Source organism: Hesperophylax consimilis, chromosome 18 (genome assembly GCF_061612785.1).
Source record: "Hesperophylax consimilis isolate HC1 chromosome 18, BYU_Hcon_1.0, whole genome shotgun sequence".
NCBI lineage: Eukaryota > Metazoa > Arthropoda > Insecta > Trichoptera > Limnephilidae > Hesperophylax > Hesperophylax consimilis.
Genome location: NC_142853.1, coordinates 6256522 through 6268668, shown reverse-complemented (window position 1 = coordinate 6268668; position 12147 = coordinate 6256522). Strand labels below are relative to the sequence as shown.

Genomic DNA, 12147 nt, shown 5'->3' with positions numbered 1-12147 from the left:
GTTCTTAGAACAATAATTGTTAAAGAAAAATAAAATCATGGAATGCCAAGTTTAAAACACCTAACCTCTGTTTCAATTTTTGCCTGGTTTTGGTGGATTAGAGTTTGGATACGTAATAGAGATAAAAAACATAAATTATATACCTATTTAAATTTTATTTTCTACAAAATTATTATCAATAAATTTTTCACAAAATTGTACTGGAAACGATGTATTTATAAAAAACCAAACCTAGTCGCGCAAAAAACTTGTTTTTTCAAAAATATACGCACCTTTACGACTTTCTACCTCGGTACCTATTAGAGATAGAAGAAATTTATTTTCACAAAAGTTGTAGGTTATTTTATGTTCTATTATACTTGTTAAAATATTTTAGCCGAAATTTGCATTGGAAATGAGATATTTGGGAAAAACTAGATTTTGGCCCGATTTCGGCCAGTTTTTTCAAAATGGCGGCGCGAGCACAGGTGCGCCAAGGTCGGAAACTCAGATTTTACATCAGAAGATCAGTTTATATAACATATAAAAAAATTGGGACTACCGGAATTACTTCGATCGCGAATCGCTAATTGCACTGGCCTATAGTAGGTAAGTGATCATTGTGATCAATAATATTCCGATGATTTTATTTTTTGGTAGGGCCGTTATATGAAAAATAATATCAAGGGTGTCGTGTTAGGACTGTTAGGTGTTATATATTATCGCCGTTTTATGAAAAATAATATCAAGGGTGTCGTGTTAGGACTGTTAGGTGTTATATATTATCGCCGTTTTATGAAAAATAATATCAAGGGTGGTGTGTTAGGATTGTTAGGTGTTATGTATTATCGCTGTTTTATGAAAAATAATATCAAGGGTGGTGTGTTAGGACTATTAGATGTTAGGTATTATCGCCGTTTTATGGAAAATAATATCAAGGGGGGTGTATTAGGACTGTTGAGTGTTAGGTATTATCGCCTTTTATGGAAAATAATATCAAGGGTGGTGTGTTAGGACTGTTAAATGTTAGGTTATCGCATTTTATGGAAAATAATACCAAGGGTGGTGTGTTAGGATTGTTAGGTGTTAGGTATTATCGCTGTTTTATGAAAAATAATATCAAGGGTGGTGTGTTAGGATTGTTAGGTGTTATGTATTATCGCTGTTTTATGGAAAATAATATCAAGGGTGGTGTGTTAGGACTGTTAGATGTTAGGTATTATCGCCGTTTTATGGAAAATAATATCAAGGGGGTGTGTTAGGACTGTTAAGTGTTAGGTATTATCGCCTTTTATGGAAAATAATATCAAGGGTGGTGTGTTAGGACTGTTAAATGTTAGGTTATCGCATTTTATGGAAAATAATACCAAGGGTGGTGTGTTAGGATTGTTAGGTGTTAGGTATTATCGCTGTTTTATGAAAAATAATATCAAGGGTGGTGTGTTAGGATTGTTAGGTGTTATGTATTATCGCTGTTTTATGAAAAATAATATCAAGGGTGGTGTGTTAGGACTATTAGATGTTAGGTATTATCGCCGTTTTATGGAAAATAATATCAAGGGGGTGTATTAGGACTGTTGAGTGTTAGGTATTATCGCCTTTTATGGAAAATAATATCAAGGGTGGTGTGTTAGGACTGTTAAATGTTAGGTTATCGCATTTTATGGAAAATAATACCAAGGGTGGTGTGTTAGGATTGTTAGGTGTTAGGTATTATCGCTGTTTTATGAAAAATAATATCAAGGGTGGTGTGTTAGGATTGTTAGGTGTTATGTATTATCGCTGTTTTATGGAAAATAATATCAAGGGTGGTGTGTTAGGACTGTTAGATGTTAGGTATTATCGCCGTTTTATGGAAAATAATATCAAGGGGGTGTGTTAGGACTGTTAAGTGTTAGGTATTATCGCCTTTTATGGAAAATAATATCAAGGGTGGTGTGTTAGGACTGTTAAATGTTAGGTTATCGCATTTTATGGAAAATAATACCAAGGGTGGTTTGTTAGGATTGTTAGGTGTTAGGTATTATCGCTGTTTTATGAAAAATAATATCAAGGGTGGTGTGTTAGGATTGTTAGGTGTTAGGTATTATCGCTGTTTTATGGAAAATAATATCAAGGGGGTGTGTTAGGACTGTAGGTGTTAGGTTGGGTGCCTTAGCAATTCGGCGCCAGGAGCGGACTGCTCCAATTGTGCCCGCCGGAGCGGCCCTGGAGCGGACTCCAGGGCCGACCCTGTCAATATGGCTCCTACAATCCAGCCTGAATTTATCAATTGGTGCAGACTTTACGGTTTCGGCAGCGCATTTATAATATTGCAATCCTTTATACAACAACCATTTTGTGTTTTGACTTTGTCCTTTATCGGTAGTCTAATTTCGTTACACTTTTTTGTATTATATTTGTGAATGTCTTTGTTGTATATAATTTTCATGGAAAAGTATTTTAGTAAAAGGTTTTTTGTTATTTTATGCGTAAATATCATCTTGTTCAAGGTCATCATCTGTTAGCCAATTTAGTTCCTTTAACATTTTAGTTACTTTTGAAAGCTTTCTAATTGCTAGAATTTTATTAGTAAGAAGATAGGGAAGTACTTGGCTATTCGGATGTGATCAGAAAACACGGCTAAAGCCAATTCAAACAACGTTTCAATTCTGAATGGTAGTCTTACAACAGGGCGATACTGAAAGTATCTTCAGAGATATGAACCCGCGACCTTCGTATTGTCGAGAGCCTTACTCTTAGACCACTTACCTTCCTACTATTGTGTATTGTTGCCTCCTTTGTGTTGAGAAGCGATTGTGTGTATTCGCAGAAGCGACCGTATCGCTTGAACCCGATGTACCAAGGGTGTCTTATCAGAATGTCCGAAGAGTAAATAACGCGGTCCCCAACTCAAACAGTCAGTATAACTTATCAGTTGGCATTGGTCAGTGACCGTATAGAGAGCTAAACGCACCGTTTTACTTCCCTACATCTCCTCAACTATTCAATCAATAGTATTATTAGCAATAGTTTTATAAGTCATTTTTAAAAAATTACCTAAAATGAATTCCTGGTTCGTTCTGTGTTGTTTTTTGGTATTGGGAGAATTTACTTTTGGAGAAGAAGTCAAATTTTCACTCTGCCCCGGAGAAGGTATGTGAAATATTATAATTTTTAACTATTTTTGGCTTTTTACGTAAATACCGCACAGTACCCGCAGCAAGGGGTATTATAGTATCCTTCAATTTCATGAAACTGAATTGAAAGGAGTGAGAAAGGAGATGAAGATTAAAAAGATTTGCAAGTTACAGGACGTTTCAGGACGTTACAAGACGTACGAAAGACTAAACCCTGGAAGAATTACGATGTTATTACAGAATACAGGATTGTGTTTTTATTAAACCAATGTACAGAGTGTAGGGATACAGGCTTAGTCCTAGTGAGGTTGATTTTTATGTAAAAAAAAGTGTTTTATGTAAAGTAAGATGTAATAAATAAATAAATATCTAAAATGAAAAGAAAAATCAGGCCTTTCTACCTCCGTAGAACATGAAAACGTAAACCTAAAAAAATTAGTGATAATACCTTTGTATATTTGTAGGTATCATAATATTATGGATTTTTTTAAATAAATATTAGCGTCACAAACAGTCAAACAACGTTAAACATTTTATTTGAATTTTTTTTAACACTTTTCAAGTGATTGATTGGAATTAAATTTTTCTAATACTCTAATAGATGCTATGCAAGTACCTAATCATGAGTAGTATTCTTCATTCTTCTACACTATATTTTCATGAAATATAATGTGTTATTCAAGATAATAAGTTAGGCGTACAGTCGATAAAGAGGTCAGAGATCTTATTTACTCGTAATAACATAGGGCACAAAGTACAACAGCATATAATCCATTGAGACCCTCTTCTTTCTGCTACGATTGAAACCTTTATAGATTCTATTAGTTACATATTTACTAGATATTATTAGGGTCTTAAAACATTATGAAAGTATTCGTATTAACAAAAAACAATAAATTATAATACTACATTTTTTAAATACGTACGTGCGAACTATTTCTACCTACTGTGTAAACTATTATTATCAACTAATTTTATACCTTCTTATTATCGTTATCGTTGATTTGGAGGATTATGGCAGATTTTCTATTTTTTGTCTCACTTATTTGTACTCTATCCCTACCTATATTTTTAAAACTCTTATATTTTATGTAACCTATATTTTGTTAACTCTTATATTTTATATGTAACCTACATTTTTAACACTGATTTTTTATGTAATCTGTATGACTAAAAAAATAAAGATGTACATTATTGTAAGTAAAATAAAAATATTCCGGAAAAAAATCTCTAAATGATAGTGAATCCGTTGCGTAGTTTAGAATAACTAAGCACACAAACAGACAGACGCAACAATGTTACCGACTATGTTTTATAGTATTTAGAGATATCGACCGGTTTCGCTTCAACCAAGCTCATCAGGATATAACAGTTACATCTTGATGTAGCTTGTTTGATGCGAATCCGGTGGATATTAAAAATAATAAGAAGTTCGTGGTTAAATACAAAGTTTTTATTATATTTAAAAATATAATGCCTAACTACAAAGTAATTGCTTCCTACGAAAAAATATATATAATAATATCGTTTTAAGTCCAAATATTTCCGCCTGGCAATAATGTTAACTTAAACAATAACTCATGAAGAAAAATACATATTCTTTATCATAAACATTAATGATGAAAATACGTACTTCATTTATTACTAATATATCGCTAATTATTGTTGACTTTATCGTACGACTTTATTACATTAATCAATGTTTTAATTAATGGGGTCAGTAGTAAAGATAAATATTTTTCTTCGCGGCATGGAAGCCAAGAAATTTGAGTGTATTTTACTTCTCCAAACTTCTTCCAATCTTTAGTTATTCGGATGAGCTCCTGTGCATCTTCAACCCCTGTTAAAAGGCGATTATTCTTTCGTGCTGATACCAAAAATTCGATGAGTTTGTATTTTCTCAAATGTATTATGTCGATCTCTTCAATACACGAATAACCATCCCCTTAAAGACCCTACAGAGAAAAATTACACTGACGACGAAGAAATTATTTGCAAAACTTGAAACACTGTGAAGATGATTCTATATAGGTACCCATTATTATAGTTGCAAGTGTTGAGTTGAATGCTGTTAATAATTCACTTACTTTCGTACTTACACAAATCTGGAGATATTCAGTAAACTGTAATTAATATTAATAAACTAAAAATATCTAAGATCGATGTAGCTCACCGAGTTAAGGCGATGCCATACGTAGTAATGCATAATCATGTGTTTTTGGTTTGAAAATTTGGTCGTCTAGAAATGTTTCAGATGTTTTCATTAAATACTGCGAGTAGAATACATCTTGGCCTTTGAAATAATCGAGTATTTTTAGTAAGTCTTTTTATAAGCCCAGAAAAAATAATGTAAAGGCCTATGAAAACTACTTTAAAGTTCAAAATCTCCTACTTACGAACCCATTTTCGGTTATGATTTTATTGTATAATGTGGAAAATTAAATTATTTATAAAATGATCGAAAAAAAATTAAATATTTATGCCTGAACATCCACAAAATAAAATAAAAGGCACTTTTTGGCCCTGTTTTTTTCTTGCATAAATCAAAACAGGCGGATGGTGTTAAGCGGGAATTTAAACCTTATCGCCATCTACGTAAGGCTTGTTATTGATAGCGGCTCAATTTATAATATTACACGACGTAGTGCATCGCCTTAAGAAGAATACACAAGCGGAGTGCGTGTATGTTCTTAGTGTATCCTATATCACCACGAATACATAAAATGCCGAGTTAAGAAGAATACATACACAAGCTGAGTGTGTGTATGTTCTTAGTTTATCCTATATCACCACTAAGGCATAAAAATCGCTTGGCAAACCGAGTACCTACTACTAAAATCGGCTGATTTAAGCTCAAACGCGATTTTTATTCATTTCGTGTATAATTTTATAAAAAAGAAAAAAGTTAATCCAGAGAAACTGTCACAGATAATTTTTAGTCCAGTCAGTGGGGAGTTTTACCTTGCAAAAGGTTAGGTAGTAGCGATTTTGATATATGTTGTTAAGATTGGGACTCTAAGGAAAAAAAAAAGTTTTCGACCTTGGGGGGGTCGAGCTCGATCCGCCATCTTGGATTGAAGGTGCCAAAATTTTATTTTTTCAAAATAATAATGAAGTGGTTGATTTTACAACCAAATTGTTTAAGGCAAACTTAAAGACAACTAAATTACCTACATTTTTTGTAGAAAGTTTTTTTTTGTAAGTCTAATAGGTAACGAGTTACAGCGGTTGAAAGAAGAAAATTTTGACAAAAAATTGTAAAACTCCAGTTTTCTTGATAAATTTTGTATTATGGTATTTTTTTGTAAGTCTAATAGGTAACGAGTTACAGTGGCGGAAATGTGAATATTTTTCTAAAAAATGATGAAATTCCCAACTTTGTAATTTTTTCGGGTTATTCATTACATAATTATAATAATTTTGTAAACTCATTTCCACACCACCATGAGGTATAGAATTGGCGCATTTGGCGCATTTTTTTATTGTGGTATCTCCACTATCTCCAGTAGGTCTACTCCACAGATATACCAGCGATGGTAGATTTCGAAATTATGTTACATTACTATGAATTATGTTACTATAAATTATGTTACTTAATAACAGTCTTCGTCGCCAATGTCATCATCTAACTCATTGCCTGTGATACTGAGATTCTGGGCTTTCATTGACAAAATCTCTTCTTCTTCGTCCTCGACATCGATGTGAACCTCTAGCGAATTTCAGCATGTTTGACCATTACAGCACCCACATACAATAGAACACTTCAATCCAGCTTTCGTGCAGCTACATGCAACGCCGCATCCTTTTTTACAATTGCATGAAATAAATTTTAATAAAGTCTCGGGTGCTGGTTTCTTTGTCATTCTTACTGGAACAAGCCCGTTGGTGTCACGTTTCCAGCCCCAGTTTCTGGATTTTTTTGGATTCCATACCATTTTTGGACTTGATGGTACGTTCTAAATGCATGGTACCGTGCAGCGTCGTTCGTTGGTGGCAAAGAGGCAAGATTGAATTTGCTTTTTGTTGTCGACTTTGCGAAACGTTTGTAGCGGACTTCTTCCAAGGTTTCCTTATCCATGTCACCCCCGTACAAAGCAACAAGAAAGCGTGTTCTTGCAACTGCTATGTCTTCTGGTGTTGCATCATGTTGTTTGAAGATTCCTATCATGGCATTGAGTCTTGTGTCGTTTTGCACAAGCGAACAAAATTTTGTTTTTCCTTGGTTGAAGAAGGACGATGTTGTATCGCAGCCGCTAAAGGCATGAAGAAACAGAATATTCTCAGCCGCCTCTTTGTATTTCACACTATTCGCGGAACACAGTCTTTCAAAAGTTTTGCCTCTCCCGGGTTTGCGAAGATATATACTACTTTTCGGTGGTGCTAATGCTGTCAGCAGAACTAGGAGATCAACGTCTTCGCTAATAATGAAAACAGCGTCATATGATGAACACAAGGAAATCGCAGTAGGTATTGACAATCAACTCATCAGCATCTTCTTCAGCCTGCTTAACTGTAAAATCATCCTGTATAAATTGCTTTGTAAGCATCGAAATCAGACGGATTTTGTTATTTTCATTGGCTAAAAATCGTTCTTGTGAAACTTGAACTGGCATTGTTTCATCGAAAAGAACATCTGCAGACATGAGCATCCAGGCAACGTCCTGTAACCAGGACTCAATCAGTGTTGCCAAGTCAGCTGTAGACTAGGATCCCCTATAACAAATCAACGTCATCGAGTACACGGATGATGCTATATAAGTATATTGTAACGTAGAAATATGTTAAAATGATATTGTGTAATATGTTCGTACAAAATTTTTCAAGAAAACTGGAGTTTTACAATTTTTTGTAAAAATTTTCTTCTTTCAACCGCTGTAACTCGTTACCTATTAGACTTACAAAAAATATTTTTCAAAAAAAATGTAGGTAATTTAGTTGTCTTTAAGTTTGCCTTCAACAATTTGGTTGTAAAATCAACCACTTCATAATTTTTTTGAAAAAAACAAATTTTGGCACCTTCAATCCAAGATGGCGGATCGAGCTCGACCCCCCCAAGGTCGAAAACTTTTTTTTTTCTTTAGAGTCCCAATCTTAACAACATATGTGAAAATCGCTACTACCTAACCTTTTGCAAGGTGAAGCCCTTTTTTATCCCCCACTGACTGGACTATTTAGTCATAAAACAGTATTTTTAAGAGATGTTTCTTACAAGAGTTCATTTTTTGTAGTTCACGCTTATATTTTTTGTTAAGTACTCAAGTGAAACGATAGAAAAGATTACATTTATTTAAACCATCTTTTTGGTTTTCATAATGTAATACGTATTGACATGGGAACTCAAATCAGCTGTTTCGTATTATTAACTTGTGGTCAGGATTAGTAGACATAAAAGTAATAAACACAAACATAACAAAAAGTAACATAAATAAACCTAACATAGACATAACAATCAACGAGTTTATTTTGATCAGCTATAAACTCTACTTAATTTAAACAATTTTTTTAAAACCGATATTTAGTTATTTTTTGCTTAAATTTGAGGAAATATTATTGGTGACATGTTAAAAAAAATTCTTAATGAAACTGCTCGAAAATAATATGAATATAGTTTTTTAATCATGAACGAATACTGTTGTACGCAGAGGTCAGTTTATCAGAATGACCAAAAATGTTGTTAATTGTATTTTCAGAAAACAAATGTGATATCCACAGCCTGAGGGTGAACCCCTGCAAAGAGGCCGCTACAGATTCCCCGTGCAGAATTAAGAGAGGAAAATCTGCGTCGATTTCCTTCGATTACACACCACGTAAGTTAATGATATTTCTTAAAATTAAATAAAACTAGTAATACCCACAAACCCTTTGATTTTGGAAAAATGGCTCATGTCTGGATATCCTTATCTTATCTAAATATTGTGTGGCCATCCATCTGGCCTGATTTCTTTTCCGGACAGCCATTAGCATAACTTGTATACTACCGATATCTCAAACACGTAGACAATCTCCGAGTCCAGGATCGGATACCATTGTACTTTACTTTCGCTCCTCGGTTGGACCAATTGCCCCTCTTTGTTTCCTATGTAATTTAGCTATCCTTACCACACACCTGATAGTGAAAACACTGCGTTTCTTTCTATTCTCATCCTTATAATGACCTTCTTCAGAGCACTTCCAGAAATAACAATGGCCCTGCGTAAAGTTAACATAAACATTATTAAAACATACATAGGTTACATTTTTGTAAGAAAAACAACATTGAAGGAGTGGAGAAAATTTGCCGAACAATTCGGTAAAAATAAGTATGAGTATAATGTACAACTTCAACGATAAATTGGCAATTCCTATTTGATCACTAAGCCTTGTTTTTCTGGTTCCTGGGGACAGTTAAAACCTTATGTGTGATATATCCAAAAAGTTGCTAAATCTTGTACAACCAACGTATTCTGGATATGAGGGGTGGCTAGAGAATTTCAGAGTGAAAATTTCCTCAGAATTTGATTGTGGGGGTGGGGGGTTGGCGAAAAATGTCGTATACAAGAAATGTAGTAATTTAGTTTCAATACACAAACGCTTTATCACCTCACCACATCAAAACATTTATATACCTAATACAAATAATTTGTATTGATAGAAAATATTTTGTACTAATACAAAGAAAAAGAGTTAAGACAAAATGTTTTGGGAGTTGGCGGGATATTTTACGTTTTTGTATGGGATATTTTATAATGCATCTTGTATGAGGTAATATTTGCTACCTGCATCCATATATGCACACCTATACATATATGAGTAGCTCCATGAGTACCCCGATGTTACGCAATCAATTAATTAAAAGACATTGATTATGTGCTATCAAAAAATCTACATAATTTTAGTCAACAAATGGCGAAAACAAGCGAATTTGAACATTAGCATTAGAATGCTGTTCCTTGAACTTAGTTTATCTTCAATATGTTCGCACAATGTCCCCGAAATAAATTAGATTGTATTTATAAAAGTTCAAAGTTTATGTAGCCCGGCTAAATATATATTTGTTTAATATTTATTTCGTCAATTACCCACATTAATTGTAATCAGTTTTTAAATAGAACGTTCTACGTTGAAAACGAGTAAATACTCAAATACCGAAAAAATCATGACCTCTCGGCAGAAGCATGTTACGTACTGCAAATACTTCCCAAATCTTTTTCAACCAAACATTCTCGGTATTCCACCTACAATATTCTTCTTTTCCTCTACATTAGTGACTGTTGAGGTTGACCCGCCTAGCACCCTTATCTGCATTAGATTTTACATTCCAACTTTTCCTGTTTATGTTATCTTCGCAGTGTTCCTTTTTACTGAGGAATATGGCTTACTCCTTTCCGAATATATTCTTGCCAGGCCTTTCCACTGTATTGTTGATTTCGTTTTCTAGATTTCTCCGGAGAGAAAATCGGTAACAGGGCCTACTGGACCGGTGGTGTCATGGACATCGCCTTCCCTGGGATGAACAGTGACGCCTGCTCATACACCGCCTGCCCGCTGGTCTCAGGGACCAAAACCACATACACCTACGATCTGGTTGTATCGAAAAACTACCCCACCGTAAGTATTATTAATTTGGTGTCTGACTTCATCATCAGGTCTTGACTTCACTTGAGATGGAATTTAGCCTCCCCCACAATTTTCAATTTTCCCCGGGAACCATTTATTGGATAACTAACACACTGCCTTTGTCACCCCAAGTGGTTCTCTACGTTTGCTGATTTAACAGGGTACCAGGGTTCATGGGGTGAGGTTTGTTTAGGTATTGATAATGGATGCGTTTATTCACCTACTGCGTGGCGGGCCAAATTGGAAGAGACTAGTTGAGGGAGAAATTTTGACCTCTCCAGCCGGACTATATCGAACCATCCATCGCCTCGTACCGCACGGAGAAAAATGATTCTGTTTAAAAAGTGACAGCATGCCAACTTCCTGACAAAATATTATTCATTTAGAATATATCCAAAACACGTGTTCTTTCCTAATACATCCTCATAAAACATTCACTTTTGACTGATAATTTGTCAGGAACTTTTCAATTAATTCATTCAGTCCCATTTTATCAGGAAAATTAATAATTTGTTATTGAATAAATTAACAGTTTTCATATCTGTAAGTCTTCCTTGTGCGTAGCTGTAGGGATGGATTCATACGTCCATCACTCCTGGACACATTGAGGGATTTTTATTCCTTACAGCTTCCTGTGTGGAGTTAATGTAAAAAAAACTTCTCCGCCTGTCCCTCGCCAGTCGCATCAAGTCCGCAAATTTTTTCATCCTGATCCAATCCTTTTCCACGCAGTAAATTTACCTCTTATTCACCCACTTATTCATGATTTGTGGTGTCCTGTCACCTGGCTTTCTTTCAACAAGTCTAGCCCATCGCAGTATTTGCAACCTAAAAATCTTACAACTATTTCGTACTCATTGAGTTCAAGGTTAATTTCACTCGAAATTTAGATGTTTCCAAATTTTGTTTTATTATCGATTTACAACAGACATGTTATGTTGGTAAGAATTACTTGGTACCATTCTGTTTATTTTTTTTGTGTGACACCTCACAAGAGCACCCCTGTTTGTACATTACAGTGTACAGTTTAAATGCATTGAAATTATGATGCCATCCACTTGGGCAGCGTTGTGAGGGGGGTTAAGGTAGGGGCTGTAAGAAGGGATTTATTAATACGGGTCTTAAAGAGGACCGGATTATACGAAGAAGGAAAAACAGAAGAGGGCAACATTTAGCAATAAAAAATCTTTTGTTTACTTATTTATTGCATATATGATTAAATTTATTTATTTTTTTCTTTCAGAGAATTTTTGACGTCAAGTGGAAGTTGTGGAACGAACACGACGAACAATGCTGCTTCATCCTCTCAATAAAATTAGTTAAATAGAACTCAGCTAAATATGAAATATCTCATTATTGTGTGCCAATCTATTACCTACTAAGAAACGAACGTTTCACGTCGTACGATCATTACATATTAGAAATAAAATATAAATATTTAATTACGCTGGTT

The 12147-nt window shown here is 34.4% G+C and overlaps 1 protein-coding gene across 1 annotated transcript; it reads left to right on the top strand.

The window, feature by feature from the left end:
• Positions 1-2957: 2957 nt before the first annotated feature.
• Positions 2958-12134, top strand: LOC149415290 (MD-2-related lipid-recognition protein-like). The gene is made up of 4 exons (XM_089642275.1): positions 2958-3114; positions 8789-8905; positions 10516-10685; positions 11938-12134. The coding sequence occupies exons 1-4, from the start codon at positions 3024-3026 to the stop codon at positions 12019-12021; spliced, it is 462 nt and encodes a 153-aa protein (XP_089498401.1). The 5' UTR covers positions 2958-3023; the 3' UTR covers positions 12022-12134.
• The last annotated feature ends 13 nt before the right edge of the window (positions 12135-12147 follow it).

What these genes read in the sequence shown, in the direction of transcription:
- LOC149415290 (XM_089642275.1), top strand. Translation starts at nt 3,024, where the DNA reads ATGAATTCCTGGTTCGTTCTGTGTTGTTTTTTGGTATTGGGAGAATTT. An exon ending in TTCACTCTGCCCCGGAGAAG is followed by an intron (nt 3,115 to 8,788) that starts GTATGTGAAATA and finishes TTGTATTTTCAG; the next exon opens with AAAACAAATGTGATATCCAC. An exon ending in TTCCTTCGATTACACACCAC is followed by an intron (nt 8,906 to 10,515) that starts GTAAGTTAATGA and finishes TTCGTTTTCTAG; the next exon opens with ATTTCTCCGGAGAGAAAATC.